Source organism: Gymnoscopelus braueri, assembly GCF_963280865.1.
Source record: "Gymnoscopelus braueri genome assembly, chromosome: 19".
Taxonomy (NCBI): Eukaryota; Metazoa; Chordata; class Actinopteri; order Myctophiformes; family Myctophidae; genus Gymnoscopelus; species Gymnoscopelus braueri.
Genome location: NC_137621.1, coordinates 26,855,266 through 26,877,866, shown reverse-complemented (window position 1 = coordinate 26,877,866; position 22,601 = coordinate 26,855,266). Strand labels below are relative to the sequence as shown.

The 22,601-nt window shown below is 36.4% G+C and overlaps 1 protein-coding gene across 1 annotated transcript in view; it reads right to left on the bottom strand.

Annotated features, from left to right (window-relative positions):
• Positions 1-22,601, bottom strand: part of LOC308074529 (uncharacterized protein) — a 40,983-nt gene that overhangs the window by 12,036 nt on the left and 6,346 nt on the right. The window contains exons 8-50 of the mRNA XM_080414003.1: positions 22,414-22,533; positions 22,167-22,271; positions 21,880-21,930; positions 21,752-21,778; positions 20,165-20,299; positions 18,868-20,049; positions 17,526-17,588; positions 16,821-16,919; positions 13,922-16,309; positions 12,204-12,290; positions 12,015-12,101; positions 11,737-11,826; positions 11,489-11,575; positions 11,086-11,169; positions 10,892-10,972; positions 9,262-10,704; positions 9,017-9,100; positions 8,744-8,830; positions 8,401-8,487; positions 8,179-8,259; positions 7,619-7,678; positions 7,414-7,479; positions 7,117-7,161; positions 6,980-7,027; positions 6,690-6,731; positions 5,438-5,485; positions 4,602-4,670; positions 4,345-4,386; positions 4,191-4,238; positions 4,063-4,104; positions 3,873-3,941; positions 2,724-2,771; positions 2,539-2,586; positions 2,363-2,413; positions 1,963-2,010; positions 1,769-1,819; positions 1,589-1,636; positions 1,458-1,499; positions 1,301-1,369; positions 1,069-1,116; positions 896-943; positions 357-404; positions 185-232 (exon numbers count right to left, since the gene is read on the bottom strand). Of these exons, the coding sequence (XP_080270129.1) occupies positions 185-232; positions 357-404; positions 896-943; positions 1,069-1,116; positions 1,301-1,369; positions 1,458-1,499; positions 1,589-1,636; positions 1,769-1,819; positions 1,963-2,010; positions 2,363-2,413; positions 2,539-2,586; positions 2,724-2,771; positions 3,873-3,941; positions 4,063-4,104; positions 4,191-4,238; positions 4,345-4,386; positions 4,602-4,670; positions 5,438-5,485; positions 6,690-6,731; positions 6,980-7,027; positions 7,117-7,161; positions 7,414-7,479; positions 7,619-7,678; positions 8,179-8,259; positions 8,401-8,487; positions 8,744-8,830; positions 9,017-9,100; positions 9,262-10,704; positions 10,892-10,972; positions 11,086-11,169; positions 11,489-11,575; positions 11,737-11,826; positions 12,015-12,101; positions 12,204-12,290; positions 13,922-16,309; positions 16,821-16,919; positions 17,526-17,588; positions 18,868-20,049; positions 20,165-20,299; positions 21,752-21,778; positions 21,880-21,930; positions 22,167-22,271; positions 22,414-22,533 (7,644 nt within the window). The remainder of the gene's footprint in view (positions 1-184; positions 233-356; positions 405-895; positions 944-1,068; positions 1,117-1,300; positions 1,370-1,457; positions 1,500-1,588; positions 1,637-1,768; positions 1,820-1,962; positions 2,011-2,362; positions 2,414-2,538; positions 2,587-2,723; positions 2,772-3,872; positions 3,942-4,062; positions 4,105-4,190; positions 4,239-4,344; positions 4,387-4,601; positions 4,671-5,437; positions 5,486-6,689; positions 6,732-6,979; positions 7,028-7,116; positions 7,162-7,413; positions 7,480-7,618; positions 7,679-8,178; positions 8,260-8,400; positions 8,488-8,743; positions 8,831-9,016; positions 9,101-9,261; positions 10,705-10,891; positions 10,973-11,085; positions 11,170-11,488; positions 11,576-11,736; positions 11,827-12,014; positions 12,102-12,203; positions 12,291-13,921; positions 16,310-16,820; positions 16,920-17,525; positions 17,589-18,867; positions 20,050-20,164; positions 20,300-21,751; positions 21,779-21,879; positions 21,931-22,166; positions 22,272-22,413; positions 22,534-22,601) is intronic.

The window sequence follows — 22,601 nt, the reverse complement described above, 5'->3', positions numbered from 1 at the left end:
ACATATATACAATAGGTAGGATTTAGGCTTTTAGCATATCATAACTAGCTAATTGTTAGGAAACAAGCTAATTACTACATCAGGCATGTCTTCTCAGTAATGTTGACAGTTTGTCATTACTAAATAGTGCATTTGTACAATTTTACAAATTAGCACTAAATATCACACGTGTCATATACTTTACCTTTCTTTTCAACAGCTGCTTTAGGCTGTTCCTTGGAAACCACAGGTGCTAGAATATTAAATTAATGAGTGTGTAAACCGGATTGCATACAATTAAGTAATGATGTCAGATACACCTGATTAACAAGGAAAGATAAAAACATTTGTAAGAATCACATCCTGCTGAAACAAACTTTTAGCTGGAGTCACTGGTTTGACCTTCTCCTTAGGAAGCTCAGGCTCTAAAGACATAAAATAAACAAATCGTCAGTTAATTTGCCAACAGATAATATGAAAGGCATGTACTGTATATCTTCAACATTTTATAATCTAGGATGTCTGCAGAAAAATGATACAAGTTTTTCCACAATAATGCATCAAGCATAAGACATCACTCCTTGCATTCAATGTGCAGGTTTTGTTCAATTATATTAAGAAAATAAATACGTAAAGTAAATAACTGAAACCTGCAAAAAAATATTTTTGAGCCAAGGGTTTTGTTGCCAACACAGTGTAGCATATATGCAATATACATGACATACATGACATATATACATAATATATGTAGGATTTAGGCTTTTAGCATATCATAACTAGCTAATTGTTAGGAAACAAGCTAATTACTACATCAGGCATGTCTTCTCAGTAATGTTGACAGTTTGTCATTACTGCATAGAGCATTTGTCCAATTTTACAAATTAGCACTAAATATCACACGTGTCATATACTTTACCTTTCTTTTCAACAGCTGCTTTAGGCTTTTCCTTGGAAACCACAGGTGCTAGAATATTAAATTAATGAGTGTGTAAACCGGATTGCATACAGTTAAGTAATGATGTCAGATACACCTGATTAACAAGAAAAAATTAAAACATTTGTAAGAATCAACATCCTGCTGAAACAAACCTTTTGCTGGGGTCACTGGTTTGACCTTGTCCTTAGGAACCACAGGCTCTAAAGACATAAAATCAACAAATGCTCAGTTCATTTGCTGCAATAATAAGTCTAATCTGGTTTACTATAAATGGTACAGTATATCATGCTTACATGAGAGAAATCATAACTGGAATACTACTACATTGGTGTGCATGTAAACACTGTGAATTTGGTGTCACTATTACACAATAGCTACACATACCTTTTTTCAGTGGCACAACTTTGACCCTCTCCTTTGTTAGACTAGCATTTTTCGGTGGGACTTCAACCTCTGCAAAAACAGACAAAATTATCTCTTGTGCACTTGATGTTTCAGCAAAACAAATTACTTAAAAGTTACTGGATAAAGTTGCCTGTACCTTTAATCACTGGGGTTGGTTTTGTCTTCGCCACTGGTGCCACTAGATAATTGAATTTCAGGTTTATTGTTATTATTATGATAAATCATAGCCTGGTACAGTGAATTCTTGAAGCTGAATTGATTAATTACCTTTCTTTGCTGGAGTTGCCTTGAGCTTCCCTTTTGTGACTTCAGGTTCTAGAGCAAACATGAAATTATGTTTACCTCTGCTCAAGTTTGAAACTATGAATATACAAATATTGTGGGATATATATATATATATATATATATATATATATATATATATATATATTTATTAGTGCCATATACCTTTCTTCTTTTCAACAGCTGCTTTAGGCTTTTCCTTGGAAACCACAGGTGCTAGAATAGTATATGAATGATTGTGTAAACGTGTATGCATACAGTGAAGTAATTATGTCACATATTAGAGGAAAAAAACACCTGATTAACAATAAAATAAAAACAAACAAAAATAGAATAAGCAACATCCTCCAGAAACAAACCTTTTGCTGGAGTCACAGATTTGGGCTTCTCCTTAGGAACCTCAGGCTCTAAAATAATAACATCAACAAATGCTGAGCTCATTTGATGCAACAGTAAAGGTAATTAAATTCAGTTAACATGAAAGGCATTAATTCAAAAGTTCAACATTTTACAATATAGACTTTTTGAAGGAAGTTTGAAAACAATGGAAGTTTTTCACAATCATTTTAAGCATCACAGTTATATTCAATCTTTACATTTAATGTGTAGGTTTTGTGTAGTAAACTAACTTTGCAGTTGGATTTGCATAAGCATTGCATTGTTAGGAAACAGGTTACTAACTACATCGGGCATGTTGACAGTCATCACATTAGTACAATTTAATAAATTAGCGTTATAAATATCACACGTTTCATATACCTTTCTGCTTTTCAGCAGCTGCTTTAGGCTTTTCCTTGGAAACCACAGGTGCTAGAAGAATATTATATTAACGATTGTAACTCATGTAGAGAAGGATTGAAAAAAAAGCTTGCTTAACAATAAAAGAGAGATAAAATGTAGGAATCAATAACATCTTGCAGAATGTTGAAACAAACCTTTTGCAGGAGTCACTGGTTTGACCTTCTCCTTAGGAACCTCAGGCTCTAAAGACATGAAAACAACTAGTGGTCAGTTCATTTGCTGCAAAAAAACCCGTAATGTTTTGTTAATATGAAAGGCTTTCTGACAACGATGGCAGAATGTACAGTATGTATTAACAGGTTTATGTTTTAGTATTGACCTTTTATGGCAGGTGGCGGTTTGGCCTTCTCTTTTGGAGAAACAGGCACTGAAACAGAAATAATCACAGTGTAAATAACTATAAATAAATAAGATCAAACAATTGAAAGATTTTTGTGTAAATAACAAACAAGAATTCATTTGAGGTACAAAAGTACAACATAAATTAAATTCAACAGCATATATGTATTAGGAATGATGCCATACTCATTGTAAGTGTTTACATGATGCACACACTATTCAAGATAATTACTCTAATACCAGATAAGTTATTAGTTAGGAACTGTTTATCTTCATAGCTCAATCCACAAAAATATCAATGTATTACAGACCTTGGCAGTAATTGTGATATTCATCATATTACAGTAGCTAGCCGCCTATTTAAAATCATACTATCAGCAATTATGGCCAAACCGTACCCTGTAGGTTTGTCATTTTTGACAGACCGTTAAAAGTAAATGTTTGAACGAAACGAAGCCTACGCTGGAGAGCAGGCTTGAAATGTATGATGGAAATTGACGTTCTTCTGCGTTTTGCGCCATAAGGTCTTGTACCCATTTAAAAAAAAATATTTTTCTCAAATTTCATTGAATAACACTGCTCTCTGCTCCTGTCACATTTCAGCACACTTGGAGACGAGTTGACTACATGAAAATATATAAACCCAGCTACCTTGAAATAAATATCTAGAGCGACTTGCCAAAAGTCTTCCAGAACCACAAGGGTTTCAGAATTATCATGTGACTGCCAAGGTCTATACAGTACATGAAAGAAATGAATGGCTGTTACGTCATACTCAGGGGGTGGTAAACCCCACTGTGTTGGAGGAATATTATAAAAACAAGCAACGCTATATCAAAAAAAAATTATCAGTATTTAAATCCCTTCAGGGTGATTATCCACCTCCGCTCCGTGTCGGAGGATAATCACCCTTTCGGGATTTCATTTTCAATAATGACCACCGACCCATACATTATCCCTTGAATAACATTTGACCAATATTGGAATATCCCTGCAATGATAGCTGTGATAAAGCCCCTGCAATTGTATATAACACTTACATGAGCGAAATCATAACTGGAATACCACCCCACATATTAAAAGTACATTGGTGTGAATACAAACACTGTCACTATCATAAGGGCTATACCTTTTTTCAGTGGTCCAACTTTGACCCTCTCCTTTGTTAGACTAGCATTTTTCGGTGAGACTTCAGCCTCTGTGAAAAGAGATAAAACGATCACTCATCAAGGTATCAATTATCACTTGTCATGGTATTAATTATCACTTGATGATAAGCAAAACAAGGACTTAAAGTTACTGGATACAGTTGCCCTTACCTTTTATCACTGGGGTTGGCTTTGTCTTCACCACTGGTACCACTAGATAATTACATTTCAGTTTTATTATTGCACACATAAATCATAACCTGGTACAGTGAATTATTGGGCCTGAATAGATTAATTACCTTTTTTTGCTGGAGTTGGTTTGAGCTTCTCTTTTGTGACTTCAGGTTCTAGAGCAAACATTACATTATGATTACTTCTGCTCAAGGTTTAAACTATGAACATATATATGCACATTTTTGGTCCTTGAAATATGAATACAAAGTCAAGTTCTACCTTTCTTCACAGGGACTGCTTTCTCTTTTGGAGCCACAGTTCCTAAAACAACAACATATTCAATTGAGAATTAAATATTTAATTGGGAGAAAAAAAAATCTTTTGTTCAAAGGACTAGTTGCTATGTAACAAAAAGGCATGCAAAATGTAGTTGAAGAACCTTTCAACAGTAGCATAGCAATTAATTTATACTTTGCATAAATTAAGTAAATCAAGTTAAACTGCATAATTGTGGATATAAAAATGAAAATGAATACCCTTCTTCACAGGCACTTCTTTGATCTTCTCTTTCACCAGAGTGGCATTTTTGTGAGTCCCCTCTTGTTCTATGAACGTAAATAAAATCTAAAATCAAAGGTATGTAGTACCACATGTGTTGAGAATAGATAGACATTCACGCACTCTCACCTTTTTCAGAAATGCTTTAACTGACCAAAAACCCCAGTATTTCTTTGACCAGGTAGGATACAGAAGAGATGAACATACCCATATGACTAGACAAGCCAGTTCAGGTGATATGGTAACACTTAAACCAAGAACAGATCTTCTCAAAGCTTCTACTATCTATAGAGCTGTAATAGGATGGAACTCATTGCCTAAGTACATAATTAATACAAACACAAAATTCACCTTTAAGAAAAAGTTAAAAGAACATCTGATGAAAACATGCCTGTACTAATCCCCAGATGCACAAAGTTTAATGTGTAATAAGTGATTTTGTTTTATTTTAAATGTACTACTTGATTGTACTTTTTGTTTTTTATTTTCTTTTTTTATTTAGATTATAGTGATTGTAAAGTTGATGTAAGGAATGTCTCTGTTAAAATGTTTGTCTGTGTCGGATCCCAGGAAGACTAGCTTTTGTCATGGCAAAAGCTAATGGGGATCCTAATAAACAAAACAAAAACATGTATGTAGTATACAGCATACTGAGCTATATTTACTGTGCAGTGTGCACATAATGTTTTAGTCATGTATTATTTCACTATTGCTCTTATTGATGCTCTTTGAATGAATCATTTTACTTTTTGATTGTCATAATGGGCTGTATATTTATCATGTTAGATAATAAAGATCATTTACACTGTCTTACTTTTTTTCAAGGTGACTGGTTGGGTCTTTTCTTTGACAACAACGGCCTCTGTTTAATACACATTGATAATAATAACCTTTATTTGTAAAGCACTTTTGCTGCACAATATGGGAAGAAAATTGGTCAGCTAACATAAAATACAATAAATAAAATAAAATAAACAGGGCTTCAGTTATAACAATGCAACAAATGATTGAAAAACAAACAAAAAAACAGATAGGCGATAAAATACAATGCAGCAAGAATAAATTAATTATCAAATTAACCAAACATGCCAAGTTATGAAAAAGCTTTATGATAAAAAATTGTTTTAAGAGACAACACAGGCATGTCCTTCCAAAGTTGTGGAGTCATGAAGGTGTTTATTCTGCACATTCTCACTCTTACGTTGTAATTGATGAGTTGGGGCAACATTTGACCATGCGTCACCCGTCTGAGACAACGGAATCCCCTGTTGCGTCATTTTACAATGATATTGCTGTTCTCATTCCCAAGTCATAATAGGTTGTCGAGTCTGCTAAGAATACTTAAAACAAGTCAGCTGCGCCTTCAGAAGCGGACTTGAACCCCATGAGGCCCGTGAGGCCTGTAAGGCCATGTCGAGCGATGCACACTTCTGGACACAGCCACTTGCTTGCTTAACGGCCTCATGAACATACGACGTGACAGGGGGTCCCATTGCATCAAACGTCTTGACGAATGGTCAATCTGTGGTCAATCTGTCCCAACTAGTCACCCGTTTGACTGGGTCACCATTCGAATTTGGCTGGAAATAGGTTCAAGACCAATGACTTCTGTTTTGTCTGAATGAAAAAGTACTGTCCCAAGTACTATCTCAGTCAGCCCAAGATCACTTGGGCTGACTGAGACGTACAGCTGGATGTTATCGACGTATCAATGGAAGGAGATGTCATGTCACCTAATCAAGTGCTAAAACCAGAGTAAATATTTCTAAATAAGTCATGATTTTACAAAACTTTTACTTGATACAACCTTCACCAGTACATTAGAAATTAAGGGTAATTTTGAAATCTGATTTTAGATACTGAACACAAGCAGTCAGGCACACAGCCAGAACAGAGACAGTTGTTGATAATTGAGGGTTAACCTAACCGTATGATATTATGGCAATGACATTGCCCTTAGGTAACCTAACTACCTAAGGGCAATGTCATTGCCATAATATTATAAACTACAGTTATCTGTTTTTCTTTTTGGAGAAAACATGCATGGTGTTTTTTTAATATAATACCTTTCTTAGCAGGGGCTGGTTTTGCTTTCTCCTTTGAAACTTCTGTGTCAAGAAATGAGAAGAAGGAAAGGTATTCTGCCATTAGACCCCTTTTCTTCAAGTAAAATATTCAACTACAAGGCTTATTACATTTATTACCCTAACCCAAAAAGCTACTTTTTTTGTGTTATTGGTGGAAATTGGTAACCAAAATAGAACTTTTGACAAAAATAACTGTATAATAATAATTGTCATATGCAACACATCATCTTTCTTTTTTTATTATATCACAATCATAATGGCTGTACTACCTTTCTTAACAGGTGCAGGTTTTGCCTTTTCTTTTGAAACTTCAGGTTCTAAAGGGGAAATAATAGAGAATATATAAGCAACACATTACAGCAATAGTTGAAAAGATATTCAGGAAACGTGTTTGAAATAAGCATACCTTTCTTTGGAGTTGGTTTGGTCTTTTCCTTCAGTTTATCAGTGTCTGTCGAAAAACAATGGTAAAGTACATCTAATCTGAGGTACGTCACTTCACTAATAAGACATCCAGCAGGTGTCGTTGGGTCTTACATGTGAAGAGTTGTACCTCTTTCAGCACCATTCATTGTAATATGCTAACCAATACCTTTCAGTCCTTTCTATATTAGTATTACATTTTGGAACAACAAGACATATTTGTATACTATTACCTTGTGTCTAATAAAATATCATGTTTACTGTACTGGTAGTATTGTACCTTTCTTTTCAGGCTCAGGTTTAGCTTTCTCCTTGGGTTCTTTGGCCTCCTTGGGAGCTGCTACCGCTGAAAAACCAGCATGAAATCATTTTCTTGCCACTATACAACCTTTAGTATCGAATACTATTTATACTGTGACTATACCTTACAGGTCCTGGTGTATAACATTAATGTTATATCCAGGCTTATTCAGACAAGGAATTACCTTTTTTTGCAGGTTCTGGTTTAGCTTTCTCCTTAGGTACCTTTGGAGCCTCTGCCGTTTCTGGTGAGAAACAAAAATGCTCAACACATATAATCATCTGGAATATTAAATGACATGGTAGAATCCTTTTTCTTTCTTTTTTTTTTTTTTACAAGACAAACTAGAGTAAAAGCTATTGGTATCTATTACTTTGTAGCATTTAAAATGTAAATAATGTATATATGGCATTGTCAAATTATTGTCTCCGCCAGGCCGAAAGCAAAGTAACAGAAGTTATGAGCTTGTAGATCGGCAATTATCACTATTTTTGTATGCCACCATTGTACAACAAAGTATAAAACAGGGTTAAGTGGTTAATCTGATTAATCAATTTTGTCAATCATCAAAATCCCTTTTCATGTCGATCGTTGATATACAAGTAATGTAAAATAATTATGAATTGCTTCTCAATTATTTGATTAACCTACATGAGCAAGATTAAGTCAGTTCTAGATGTTGGTTTCGATATATTTTCAGTTAATTGCCCAGCCCTACGGTAAATATATATTTTTTCCTTTTACCTGTTTTTGTAACGTTAAGATGCGTCTTTTTCAGAACTGTAACAGCTTCTTTCTTTTCAGCTTTCACCTCCTTGAGAGGCTCTAAAACAAAAATACAGCATTGTTAAATCAATGACTTCCTGCTGTTTTGTTAGAAAAAAGAAACATCCCTTGCCAATGAAACTAAAACAATGTCTTTGCTTGCAGTATGTCAGAGGTCTTTACATTTCAAGTTACCCTGACCTGCTTTTTTGATGGTTGTTTTTTTCTCAGGAAGCTCAATTTTCTTTTCTTTCTTCACCTCTCCCACATGTTTCTTTTTGGCTTCCACTGTAAAGACAAACAGAATGGACACATTTTAAAGACTTCCATGACATTTTCCAAATGGCAATGGTTACCATCTGAGTTGTTTATTGTTTAAGTGATATTTCACTATAATATGCCTTTTTATTTGCATCTCTTTTCCAACCGTGTGGGGGGGGGGGAATAATTAATTTAAAATGATAGATGAATAAATATGAATATGAATAAATAAACTGCAAATGGCATTGTGATTTGATAACAACTATTTCCCGGGTCATCTAACCTTCTTTTGTAACATTACGATGAGGCCTTTTCAGGACAGAAACAACCTCAACTTTAACCACCGTGTCAGGCTTCTTTGGTACATCGTCTGAAGCAAAGGAAAGTAGGAAATTATTTAACAGTTCTTTTAGTTATAACAAGTGGATTTTATGTTTTTGGTCATCTGTTTCGAAATTACCAGTATAATAATTCCAATATATTTTGTGCAATGAAATAAAGTTAATCTTTAAATAAATATTCAATTATAGATTGATTTTGTTTCATTTCATTTTACCTGGTTTCTTCAAGATTTCAGCCTTCTTTAGTGGTTTTTGCTTTGCTTCATCCTTTTTGACCATCTTTTTGGGTTCCTCCTCAGCTTTTAAGGATAAGAGGATATAATGTTAATATAACAAATATAATATTATGACTTTAGTTAAAATGTCTCAGTCTAATGACACAAACACAATCACTTAAAGAAAGTGGCATTAAAACAGCAGTAAACAATTCAAATGGAATGCCAAATCGATGCCAGAATACCTGTCTTGGTGTCTTTCTTCTTCAGTGGTTCAGTTTTTGGTTCTTTCACTTCTTTCTCTTTAGGAGGCGGTGATGGTTCTTTCCTCTTCAGAGGTTCATCTTCCTTTTTCACTTCTTTTTCAACCTTGGAAGGCTTCTCTAGCTCTTTCTCCACTGCTTTGGGAGGCTTTGTTGGCTCTTTCTCCTCTTTAGAGGACTTCTTTGGTTCTTTCACTTCTTTTGCAGGCTTCTTAACTTCTTTCTCTTCCTTAGGTGTCTCTGTTGGTTCCTTCTCCTCTTTGGGATGTTTCTTCACCTCTTTCTCTTTAGGAGTCTTTGTTACCTCTTTGACGACCTTGGAAGGTTTCTCTTGCTTTTTCTCTTCCTTAGGAGGTTCCTTTGGTTCTGTATCTTCCTTAGAAGGCTTTGTTGGCTGTTTATTTTCTTTGGAAGGCTTTACTTCTTTTGAAGGCTTCTTGTGTTCTTCCTCTTCTTTTTTAGGTGTTTTGCCTTTCTTTTCTTCAGATGGCATTGTTCGTTCCATCTCTTCTTTGACAGGTTTCTTTACTTCTTTCTCCTTAGAAGGCTTTGTCATTTCTTTTACAACCTTGGAAGTCTTATCTGGTTCTTTCTCTTCTTTAGGAGATGCCTTTGGTTTTCTCTCTTCCTTAGAAGGCTTCATTGGTTCCTTCTCTACTTTCAATTGTTTCTTTACTTCTTTCTCCTCTTTAGAAGGCTTCTTTGCATCTATGTCAACCTTTGTGGAAGGCTTCGCTGGTTCTTTCCCTTCTTTAAGAGATTCCTTTGGTTCTTGGGGTTCCTTAGACAGCTTTGTAGGTTCCTTAGACAGCTTTGTAGGTTCCTTCTCTTCTTTGGAAGGTTTTTTCACTTCTTTCTCTTTAGAAAGCTTTGTTACTTCTTTTACAACCATGGAAGGCTTCTCTGGTTCTTTCACTTCTTTAGGAGATTGCTTTGGTTCTTTTTCATCCTTAGACAGCTTTGTTGGTTCTTTCACCTCTTTTGAGGTCTTCTTTACTTCTATTTCAACCCTTGAAGGCTTTTCTGGTTGTTTTTCATCTTTTGGAGGCTTTTTGGCTTCTTTCTCCTGTTTAGGAGGCTTTCCTGGCTCCTTATCTTCTTTGGGATGTTTCTTCACTTCCTCCTTTTTAGAAGGCTTTTTGTCTTCTTTTTCTATCTTGGAAGGCTTCTCTAATTCCTTCTCTTCTTTAGGAGTTTCCATTGGTTCTTTAACTTCCTTCGAAGGTTGTGTTGGTTCTTTCACTTCTTTTGGGATTTTCTTCACTTCTTTCTCTTCTTTAAAAGACTTCACTTCTTTTTCAACCTTGGAAGGTTTCTTTGGTTCTTTCTCGTCTTTAGACGGCTTTGTTGGTTCTTTCCTACCTTTTGAAGACTTCTTTACTTCTTTTTCTTGTTTGTAAGGTTTGTCCTCTATGGGCTTTTCCTCTAAAAAAATTAAATAAAATTCATTTAGTAGATTATTAAAACTTTTTCATGTCGATCTTTGATATATAAGACATTTTTAAAATATATAAAATGTGCATACATGTGCAAGATTAAGCCAAGTTATTGGTTTTGATATGTTTTCGGTTAATTGCCCAGCCCTACTGTAAAGGTATATTTTTTCTTTTACCTGTTTTTGTAATGTTAAGATGTGTCTTTTTCAGGACAGCAATAGCTTCTTTCTTTACAGCTTTCACCTCCTTGAGAGGCTCTAAAACAAAAATACAGCATTGTTAAATCAATGAATTCCCTTGCAAATGAAACTGAACCAAAGTCTTTGCTTGCATTATGTTAGAGGACTTTAAATCTGTAAGTTACCCTGACCTGCTTTTTTGATAGTTTTTTTCTCGGGAAGCTCAATTTTCTTTTCTTTCTTCACCTCTTCCACATGTTTCTTTTTGGCTTCCACTGTAAAGACAAACAAAATGGACACATTTTAAAGACTGTTATATTGTTCCATGAAATTGGCAAACCTACAGTCAACATCTCAGTAGTGTGTTGTTTAAGTGATATTTCACTATAATATGCCTTTTTATTTGCATCTCTAAAGGTTAAATTAATACATTATAATAATAACACTGAGGTATGTAACTTAAAGGTTTACTCAGGAATACACAACACTATCATCTTGTGGGAAAAAAAGATAACAATTAATTGAAAATAATAGATGAAAAAATAAACTGCAGCTGGCATTGTGATTTGATAACTATTTCCCGGGTTATCTAACCTGCTTTTGTAACATTAAGATGAGGCTTTTTCAGGTCAGAAACAACCTCAACTTTAACCACCGTGTCAGGCTTCTTTGGTACATCGTCTGAAACAAAGGAAATTAGGAAATTAATAAACAGTTATTTTAGTTATAAATCCGTTTAGAAATTACCAGTATAATAATTACAATATATTTTGTGCAATGAGAAAAAGTGAATCTTCAAATAGATATTAAATTATAGATTGATTTTGTTTCATTTATTTTACGTGGTTTCTCCACGATGTCAGCCTTCTTTAGTGGTTTTTGCTTCTTTGCTTCATCCTTTTTGACCATCTTCTTTTTGGGTTCCTCCTCAGCTTTTAAGGATAAGAGAATATAATATTCTAATATTAAGACTACTAAATTTACATTTCTCATTCTCCTTCAAATGACACAAACATAATCACTTAAAGCACAGAATGTCAACCAACCCGAACTGTGTAGCATGACTTTACAGGTAAATACAAAAGGTTTCTTTTTTGTTAATCCTAAATGACTGTCCTACCTATCTTTTTAGCCTCTTCAGCCTTTGTGGGCTCTTTCTCCTCCTTGGGAATCTTCTTAAGATCTCTCTCCTTTTTGGGTTCCTCTGCTAAACACATTGATTCAGCATTGTCAGTAAAGTGTTCGTGTGGCTAATGTTTTTATTTTATTTATTTTTTATCTTGTACAATACTGAAAAAAAGATTGGTACCTATCTTTGTAACGTGTGTTTTCTTCTGAGATTTAACCTCTTCTTTCTCTCCCTGTTTCTTCTCTTTGGGCTCCTTTTTGGGTTTTTCTAGAAAAATGAAAGAAACAATATCAAACCAAGCAACAATAGCAATTTGTGTATAACTTGAATTAACATCAGTATCACCACATTGCAATGCAACTGTTCAGTGAGATCAGTGTGTTATGGCAAGGCTTTACAATAGGGCAAGTATAAACTAAAGCTTTTAATGAAGCATTAATAGTCAATAGATGCTTTATAGAGCATTCTAACACAACACAAATGTGAAGAATAGTTCAATCATTTTATTAAATGTTTGTTGTTTACAAAAACCTTTCTGGTTCTTTTGATTTAGAATTGCTCTAGAATGCATTTGCCCTGCATTTAATAATGTATTATCCTGTAATAGATTACAAGCATGTATAGTCAATGTGTCACTTCCAAGGTTATTGGAAAAAAGTTGCATACATGGCACTTGCTTGAAAATGAAGAGATTTGTTCCAAAATGAGAATGCCTCCATTAAAGAGGAAACAATTACCAATTATTATAAAAATTATGCTGCTGACTAAAAGAACTGGCTGTGTGTGGTTCATTGTACCACAGTTAGTTCTAACTTCACATTTTGATTGGCTGAGAGGCATTATCGAGTCATATAACTAGCTCTCTGAACACATCCACCTTGTTTAAAGGAGAATTCCGGACAAATTAAGTGTTATCTTTGATGTCTCGTTACTCACCTACCGATGTTAAAAGTAGCGTTCTTTTTTTTCATATATTCCCCTGTCGTCATTTTTTAAACACCCTCCGTTGTTATAATGGGAGCCGCTGGGTTAGTGAAGTTCGTCTATTATAACCGATGCAATGTTATTTTTTTCTCTACTACGATTCATTGTAGAGTCTCATGATAGTCAAACATGCGCTGAAAATTCCTGCGAGCCTGCCGTTAATGGCGAACGATTTAACACTGGTTGCTTGTTTCTTCCAGAACCTGGCAACTCGTGTTGCCAGAATCTGGAAACAAGCAACCAGTGTTAAATCGTTCGCCATTGACGGCAGCCTCGCAGATAGTTTCAACGCATGTTTGACTATCATGAGACTCTACTATGAATACTAGTAGTGAAAAAAACAACTTTGCGTCGGTTATAATAGACGAACTTCACTAACCCAGCGGCTCCCATTATAACAACGGAGGGTGTTTAAAAAATGACGACAGGGGAATATATGAAAAAAAAGAACGCTACTTTTCACATCGGTAGGTGAGTAACGAGACATCAAAGATAACACTTAATTTGTCCGGAATTCTCCTTTAACTTACCTAGCAACATAGCAATCGTAAATGTTATTGGTGAAACTTTGGTATACTCACAATAATACACTCTACGGCATACTATACCAGGAAATATTGGCACTGGTGTGCTGATCTACAGCACCCAGCGTTCAGGCTTGTGGCTACTACTGCAGCGCACAGTACCGGTGCTAGAACCTCTAGTGTATTGCTGCATAGTGTTTAAGGAAACTATGGCTTCCCTATTATCTCAAACTATGAAATAGCGTCAATTGTGGGTAATGAAATTTGAATTTTACATTATATTTTGGGCACCATTTTGGAATGAAACCCTTCACAGAGCTGACATACAAGTTCACAACATATGGATGCACTGCTGGGGGAGCTCAGTAGGTTATTTTTCTAGCAGGAAACCTTTTTGTTTAATGTCAACAGTGTCTTCCTTCTTCAGCTTGTCAGCCTTTTCCTTCAGTTCTTTCTCTAATGGTTCTGCCTCCCTTTCTTCTTTAGAGGGTTTATGTGGCTTTGTTGGTTCCCTCTCTTCTTTGGGTGGTTTCTTCAATTCTTGCTCCTCAGAGGGTCTCTTTGGTTCTTTTTCCTTTTTAGGAGGTTTTGATGGTTTGATGAGAAGCTTTTTTACTTTATTCTCTTCAAGTGGCTTTGGTGCTTCCTTCTCATGTTTAGGAGGCTTCTTCTCCTCTTTCTCTTCTTTAGAAGTCTTTATTGGTTCTTTATCTTCTTTTGGGGGCTTTGCTGGTTCTTTCTCTTCTTTAGGTGGCTTTGATGGTTCCTTCTCTTCCTTAAGAGGCTTCCTCACCTCTTTCTCTTTAAGAAGCTCTGTTGGTTCTTTCACTTTAGAAGGTTTTGATGGTTCCTTTTCTTCTTCATGGGGCCTCTTGCCTTCTTCCTTTTTAGGTAATTTTACTGGTTCCTTCTCTTCTTTTAGAGGCTTTGTTGGCATTTTCTCCTCTTTAAGAGGCTTTGATGGTTCCTTCTCTTCTTTGGGAGGCTTCTTCACTTCTTTCTCTTCTTTAAAAGGCTTTGTTTGTTCTTTCTCTTTAGAAGGCTGTAATGGTTCGGTTTCTTTTTTGGGAGGCTTTTTGACTTCTTCCTTCTCTTTAGGTGGTTTTGCTGGTTCTTTCTCTTCTTTTGGAGGCTTGGTTGGTTCTTTTTGCTCTTTAAGAGACTTTGATGGTTCCTTCTCTTCTTTGGGAGGTTTCTTCACTTCTTTCTCTTCTTTAAGATGCTTTGTTGGTTCTTTGTCCTCTTTAAGAGGCTTTGATGGTTCCTTCTCTTCTTTGGGAGGCTTCTTCAATTCTTTCTCTTCTTGAATATGTTTTGTTGGTTCTTTTTTCTCTTTAGAAGGTTTTAGTGGTTCTTTTTTGTCTTTTGTAGGCTTTTTGACTTCTTCCTTGTCTTTCGGTAGTTTTGTTGGTTCTTCCTCCTCTTTAAGAGGCTTTAATGGTTCCTTCTCTTCTTTGGAAGGCTTCTTCATTACTTTCTCTTTAAGAGACTTTGCTGGTTCTTTCTCTTTAGATGGCTTTAATGGTTCTTTTTCTTCTTGAGGAAGCTTTTTGACTTCTTCCTTCTCTTTAGGTGGTTTTGCCGGTTCTTTCTCTTCTTTTGGAGGCTTTGTTGGTTCTTTCTCCTCTTTAAGAGCCTTTAATGGTTCCTTCTCTTCTTTTGGAGGCTTTGTTGGTTCTTTCTCCTCTTTAAGAGCCTTTAATGGTTCCTTCTCTTCTTTTGGAGGCTTTGTTGGTTCTTTCTCCTCTTTAAGAGCCTTTAATGGTTCCTTCTCTTCTTTGGAAGGCTTCTTCATTACTTTCTCTTTAAGAGACTTTGTTGGTTCTTTCTCTTTAGATGGCTTTAATGGTTCTTTTTCAACTTTAGGAGGCTTTTTGACCTCCTTCTCTTTAGGTGGTGCCTCCTCTTTCTCTTCTTTTGGAGGTCTTGTTGATTTTTTCTCCTCTTTAAGAGGCTTTAATGGTTTCTTCTCTTCTTTGGGAGGCGTTGTTAGTTCTTTCTCTTTAGAAGGCTTTAATGGTTCATTTTCTTCTTTGGGAGGCTTTTTGACTTCTTCCTTCTCTTGAGGTGGTTTTGCTGGTTCTTTCTCTTCTTTAAGAGGCTTCTTCAGTTCTTTCTCTTCTTTAAGAGGCTTTAATGGTTCCTTCTTTTCTTTCGGAGGCTTTGTTGGTTCTCTTTCCTCTTTAGAAGGCTTTATTGTTTCTTTCTCTTCTTTGGGAGACGTTTTGACTTTTTCTTCCCCTTTAAGTGGTTCTTTCACTGGTTTTGGAGACTTTTCAGGTTCTTCCTCTGCTTTGTGAGGCTTGGTTGGTTTTGTATCTTCTTTTGGGGGCTTTGTTGGCTCTTTCTCTTTTTGAGGTTTTGATGGTTCTTTGCCTTTTTTAGGAGGGGTCACTGGTTCTTTTTCTACTACTTTAGAAGGCTTGGATGGTTCTTTCTCTTCCTTTGGAGGCTTTTTGACTTCTTTATCTTTAGGTGGTTCCTTCTCTACTTTCTGGGGTTTCTTTGCCTCTTTACCTTCATCAAAAGGCTTTGTTGGTTCCTTTCCTTCAATAGAAGGCTTCTTAGATTCCTTTTCTGCTTTTGATGGCTTTGATGGTACTTCGTCGTGTGGAGGTTTCCCTGCCTCTTTGTCCTCTACAGAAGGTTCTTTTGGAGGCTCTTTCTCTTCTTTGGTTGGTATCTTCTCTTCCTTTTCCTTTTCAGAAGGCTCCTTCACCTGTTTCTCTTTAGGAGGCTTTGTTGGATCTTTTTCCTCTTTGGATGGCTTTGGTTCTTCTAAATACAATCACAAATTAGCAATTCTTTGTGCCTAAAATATATATCTTTGATATATTTGACGTCTTTCAGAGGTGTCTGAAAGCTACAGTACCAATTATAAGTTTTGGTGTAATAGTAATCAAGACCTTTATTTTAGTCTAATCAGAAAATTGTTTACAAAATGCTCTAAAGGGATATAAAAACTCATAACATATATTTTATATAAGATAAAAGTACTAATGTTTGTAAGCACAATAATCCAGTTAGAGGCAATCGTATCAGTGTAACAATACATCTTTACTGACATGAGCACTGGTCACATACTGTACAGTATATGAATGCATATAAATAGCACTGTGCCATAGTCATGAAGTTATAAACAGTGATGGAACAGTAACTAACTGTACATTCTGTAGGCATGTCATGACATTCATGATGTTAATGAAATATGAAACATGTATAACCAATGCCAGTGATATTTTCACAGTTGAATGTAATGTCATGCATTAATTTGATAACCAAGCCTTACCTTTGGGTTCTGGCTTCTCCTCATCTTTTTTCTCTGCCGTTTTCTCAGATTTCAGCTGGTCCTCCTTTTTCTCTTTTTTGTCTTCTGTGGCCTTGATGTCTGTAATAGACAATAAAGAAAATAAATCCTCAGCTATATTCAGGGCCGGATACAGAAATTATTAACTGGGGGGGCATTAATAAATGCTGGGGGGGCGGCTTCCTCGGCGCCGCGCGCAGCGCGGCGGCAACATTTTTTTTTGGGGGGCCCAAAACCATTTGGGGGGTTTTCGGGGGCCCCAAACGGTTTTGCTTAATTTTTCTGTGTGTGGGTTTTGCGAGCAGTCGGCCCGTCACAGTCCCCCCACCCCCCGCTTCGGAGAGACACTAAGCGGTGCGTGTTCAGGTGGGTCTAAAATGCTGCCCACGGTGCCCACTTACAGTCTATGGTGCCCACCCAATCAAAATAAATAAATGTTACATAAATATTTTATGATAAAAAAAAAAATTGGCAAAAAAATATTTTTTTTTTTTTTTTTTTTTTTACCCAAATTTTGATTGGGTGGGCAGGATGCACGTTTGGGTGGGCACTGCCCACCCCTGCCCCCCCCTAGAACCGGCCCTGGCTATATTTGAATTCACCAAAACAAATAAATGACAATTTGAAATTATGGAAATACTGTATGTACCGTAATTGGTTAAATAGGAGAGAGTTGTAAAATATTACCTTTGATAAGGGAATCTTTAACTTCTTGGTGTTGTACTTGATTCTCCTCTACGTCTTTGAGAACTATACAGTATGGCATATAGATAGTTTGAGTTTTTGTACTATTCCTACAATATACACAGCACACACAGTAAGTACATAGATAACATGTATAACCACATACTGTATGAAATGCATAAGCATTACAGACAAAGAAACATACCACACATACACTATAAATTAATATTATACTTATAAATAAAACACTTTTTTATAAAGTACAAAATTAATGCAAACATCTATTTGTTATAAAACCACCCCATCCCCTGCCAAAACATTCACTGTGAAGGCCTCAAAAGTACAGTTGTATGTACTATGTATACATGTTGATTCCAAAATCCTTCAGAGTCGTTTCCATGCCACTATGTAAGTCCTGCTGGCACTGCGACACAGTGCGACAGCTTCATCCAGCTGCCCTCTGCACAAATGGCCCAAGTATGTTGTCAAGTGCAATAGCAAAGCAAGTCTTTACTGGATTGTTGAAATATAGTGTGCACATTATAACATGTGCATTCTTGATGCAGTATCATCAGAATGCTCATTCTTTGTAGTCTTGAGAAAACAAACCTGTACTGTATCTATCTACAGTATCTTGTTGAGTATAAGCCTAATGCATGTAAACTGGGAAAGGCCAGACTGGAGTGGAGTGGATTAATAACTGAATTAGATACAGCTCTCCTAAAAAAGATAGAATGTATTTAGGGTGACACAGTGCACTTCATGCATGTGTGCTGAGATCTTATTTCCTCTCAGCTTTTCTCACCGAAGACGGGATGAGTTTCACCTCTAAATAAAATTGGCCAAGGCAAGACAAGTCTCTACTTGACCACATTGTGTCAATCTTAAATTTAGTGCTAAATCTTCCTGTTGTGTCCATTTAATTTATTTCGAGATTATCATAATAACCAGACAATTGAATTGCAAATACTGTATAATATACAGTATATAAATGAATATACGCATATTATGCCTATATTCAGTCAGTTTTAATCAAATTAAATTATGATATGACATTGGATACTCACCACATTATTTTTGTTACATGTTAAAAAGTGGTAAAATATATATATATATATTGAGCATGCTATATCGTGTCATATGAATGATACCTGAAGTCACTTCATAAGCAGCACTACTACTGCAGAGGGCTAATTGAAAAGCAGGCCACAGATCCTTAGAAACCAATGTTAACAATGGATTACAAAAAATGCATGCTTTCTCAGATTATTAACACACGTCATTCAAATACATTCAATATGACAAAAAACTATGAAACATGGAATATGGACTGTCAATAATATACCTTTCTCTAGCTGAATGTCTTGGTCATCTTTGGTCATGAGGTGATCTTCCTCTTTGAGGCTGGCCCTAGTTCCTATTCTCCTGAGCCTCTCATTGGGTATCCGAACCTTCCTCCGTCCCCTTGGTTCAGTTCTGCGGCTCTCATTGTTGTTGTTGTTTTTATCGTCATCATCGTCAAATATTTCAGAGTATTCATCATCTTCATCAGAAACATGAGGTAAGGTCGACAGATCATCCTCATCAGTTTCAGAGATGAAATCAACATGGTCAAGCTTTTCAGTCGTCAGGATTTCAAGATCAAGTTGCTTGACTCTGCTCTGCTTTTTGAGGCTATCCTCCTTGTACCTCTCCATTTTCTCCTCTGGCTTCTCTTCTTCCTTCATAGCCTCCTCCATCTTCTCTTTTTCTTTCTTATTTCTTTTTCCTTCTTCCTTCTCTGCCACCAGAGCCTGATCTTTTTCCATTCCTGCATCTTGAGCTTCTAGATCTTTGACTTCATCATCACTATCAAGATGTTGTTGTTGATCATCATCATCTCTGACCTTGACATCTTCTTTGATGGCAGTGACGGCATCAGATTCTGTCTCTTTGACCTCAAGAACACCGTGCTTTTCCTCCTCATCACTGTCACCTCCAATAAGATGCTTGGCCTCCTCCTCCTCTTCGTCATTAGCATGTTTTCCTCCATCAGTATGATCTCTATCAATGGCTTCAGCATGTTTTCTAGAAAGGTCATCTTCATCCCTCTCCCCTTCTTCCTGCTCTTCTTCTGTGATAGCCTTGTCCTTTTTCATCCCCCCTTCCTCTTCCACCTCCTCTACTGCCTCGTCTTCTGCCACAAACTCCAATGTTTTCACCTCCTCCATCGCTGTGGCAGACTCCTCTATTTTTATCTCCACCTTCTGTGCCACACCCTCCTCCCCCTCTTCAACGCCCTCCTCTTCTTTAACCTCTTCCTCCTTCTCCTTCTCCTCTTCTTCCACAATCTGCTCTTTTTTAACCTCCACTCTCTCCTCCTCCTCCACCTCTTTATGCTCCTGGCCCTCATCTTCTTGTGGTGGTTTGTCCTCTTTCGGCTCCTGGTCCTCCTCTTCCTGTTGTGGTCCGTTCTCCTCACTGTCAGGTATTTTGGAATGGTCCAGCAATGGTTCACGTTTGGTTTCTTCAACGATGGTGCGTTTAGCTAATGATGTGATGACAGCGACAAATTTAGAGCCTGCATTGTTTCTAGTGATCTAGCTGATTAATGACAATCATCACAGAGGAACAAATCATGTAAAAATCTTTTTTTCAAATACCATCGTCTTCTTCTGACTCTTTCACAGTGGCCTCGATGGGCACTTCACCCTCCTCCTCCTCCTTTGTGTCTGGGATGACACCATGCTCTGGATCAAGGTCGGCTTCCTCTTTGGCAGCATTTATGATCTCTGCAACTGCATTACCAAGCCAAGTCATCTCTTTTACAGGGTATTTACATCTTCAGCATTTGTCACAGAGTTGCAGTCATAAAAGCGTTTAAGGCAGTTGGGTTAAGAATTTCGGGATTGGGTGAAATGGCAACTGGATGAACAGTCATAACATTTGTGATGGTGTTAGCATGTGTTGCACACACACACACACACACACACACACACACACACACACACACACACACACACACACACACACACACACACACACACACACACACACACACACACACACACACACACACACACACCCACCCCACTGGATTAAAAGACAAATCTGTCTTATATCCCACAGTTCCCCCACTGACCCCAGTTATGCATTACATTACCCCCAGACCCCAGTTTAGTTCTTATAAACATTATGGATACTACTGTAACACTTGTAAAAAAACACATGTTTGATTCCATGCAACGACAAATCAAGTAAAATTAAGAAAAACACAATACATACAATACATTCAGTTAAAAAAAAAAGAAGTATACAACGGAGATGATTAAATTGTTCAATCACAGTCAGTCATACATAAGATGCTTGGACAATGCAGGAGGGGATGACAATGACTTCGGAAAGGAAGGAATGCACCTCAAAGAACCCACATAAAAGGTAATTTTTCATGCCCAAAACATCAAAAGAAACCTCACAAGTGGTATGGACATGAACAGTAATAAGTGAAACCATGAAAACATAATGTCAAAAGTTCTGAAATGCCATAACAAGTTCAATCTGATCAAAACAGTCACCAAAACCATATCCATATGGTTGCATAGACCAAGGGTTTTCAACTTTTTTTCATTTCATGGACCCCAAATTTGCTTTCAGTAGACCATTTGAAATGGTTCTCTGCTAGGGATCCATTGATAAGGGATGTTTTGGATTTAAATTAAAATTGTCTGAATGTCAAAATTGTACAAGAGAAACAGATTCACAGTGGTGATAGAGTGGTTGCTAGAATAGTCTTAATTATGTTTTTGTTATTTCAAGTGAATTTAATTGAATTATATCTAAATTTAACTACTCATTTGGCTGTGGACCCCCTGGAACACCCCTGGGGGTCCCAGGACCCACTTTGAAAACCCCTGGCATGAGACGTATTGTATAGAAAATATGCAGCATCAATGACACATTCCTGATCATGCAAGTTATCTATAGTTGTGTAACTTGTGTTTATTAAATAAGTGCAAATGTGAATTCATTCAATTGACATTTACATAAAGTTTGACAAATGATATTTTAGAGGTTGTTCTCAAACATTACACATGACACAAGCCCATCTTATGATCAAAATAATATGACAGAAAAGAGTGCTGAGACATGCATGAAAGGTCAGGAGAAGTAACAGTCAGTGTGTGACAAGTGAGTGTAATCAACAAGTCTATGCACACTAATGCTGGACAGCGATATTGTAACATACTTACGTTTTTCTATGGGTGGCAAGAATTCTCCTGAAAGTCAATAAAGAAACATGACAATCAATACAATACAATTTCACACGCAAATATGAAATTTGTGTGTGACATATGTAAAATAATACCTAGATGCTTACCTTTCCTTCTCACCAAGTTTAGGTCTGATAATGATGGAGCTGCAGCTTCATCTAAGCAACGAGAAGAGAAGAAAAAGTTTAACATTCTGTTTGTATTCATGCTAGAACATGAGCAGCCTTTACTGTACCATTGTCTTTAGAAAGAAACCTAAACCATGATTAAACATTCTCTACAGTACATATTTGTGCAGTGTATGCACCTTTTTCTCAATTAGGATTCTTAGAAATATCATATTAAATATTGAAGTGCAATTGATACTTTAGGACACCAGTTATGATAAACAAACCTTGATCACCGATGAGCATGCCTGCCATATAACCCAACACTTCCTTCTTGTCTGTCAACTCGACTACAGCATCTGTGACAATTTTCATGGGGTCAACCGTAACTTCTGGAATTAAAAAAACAGAACAATGTTAATAATAATAATTATGTTAAATAATGTTTGTAAATGAGTAAATGAGTAAACAAAGAAAAATCAATTTGCAATGATTCACAGCTAGCTGCCATGGTAAAAGAAGGGAATACAGTACCTTCTTCATCAAACAGCAGATCGGAGAAGTAGCCCACAAGCATGTTGATCTGTTCAGTGATGATTTCAATAACCCTACTGAGAACACCCATAGGATAGAATCCCAAAGCGTCCTGAAAACCTGATCAACACAAGAAGGCCATCATCAGCTTATACTGTTCACTCAGGAACACATCATATCTAATCATA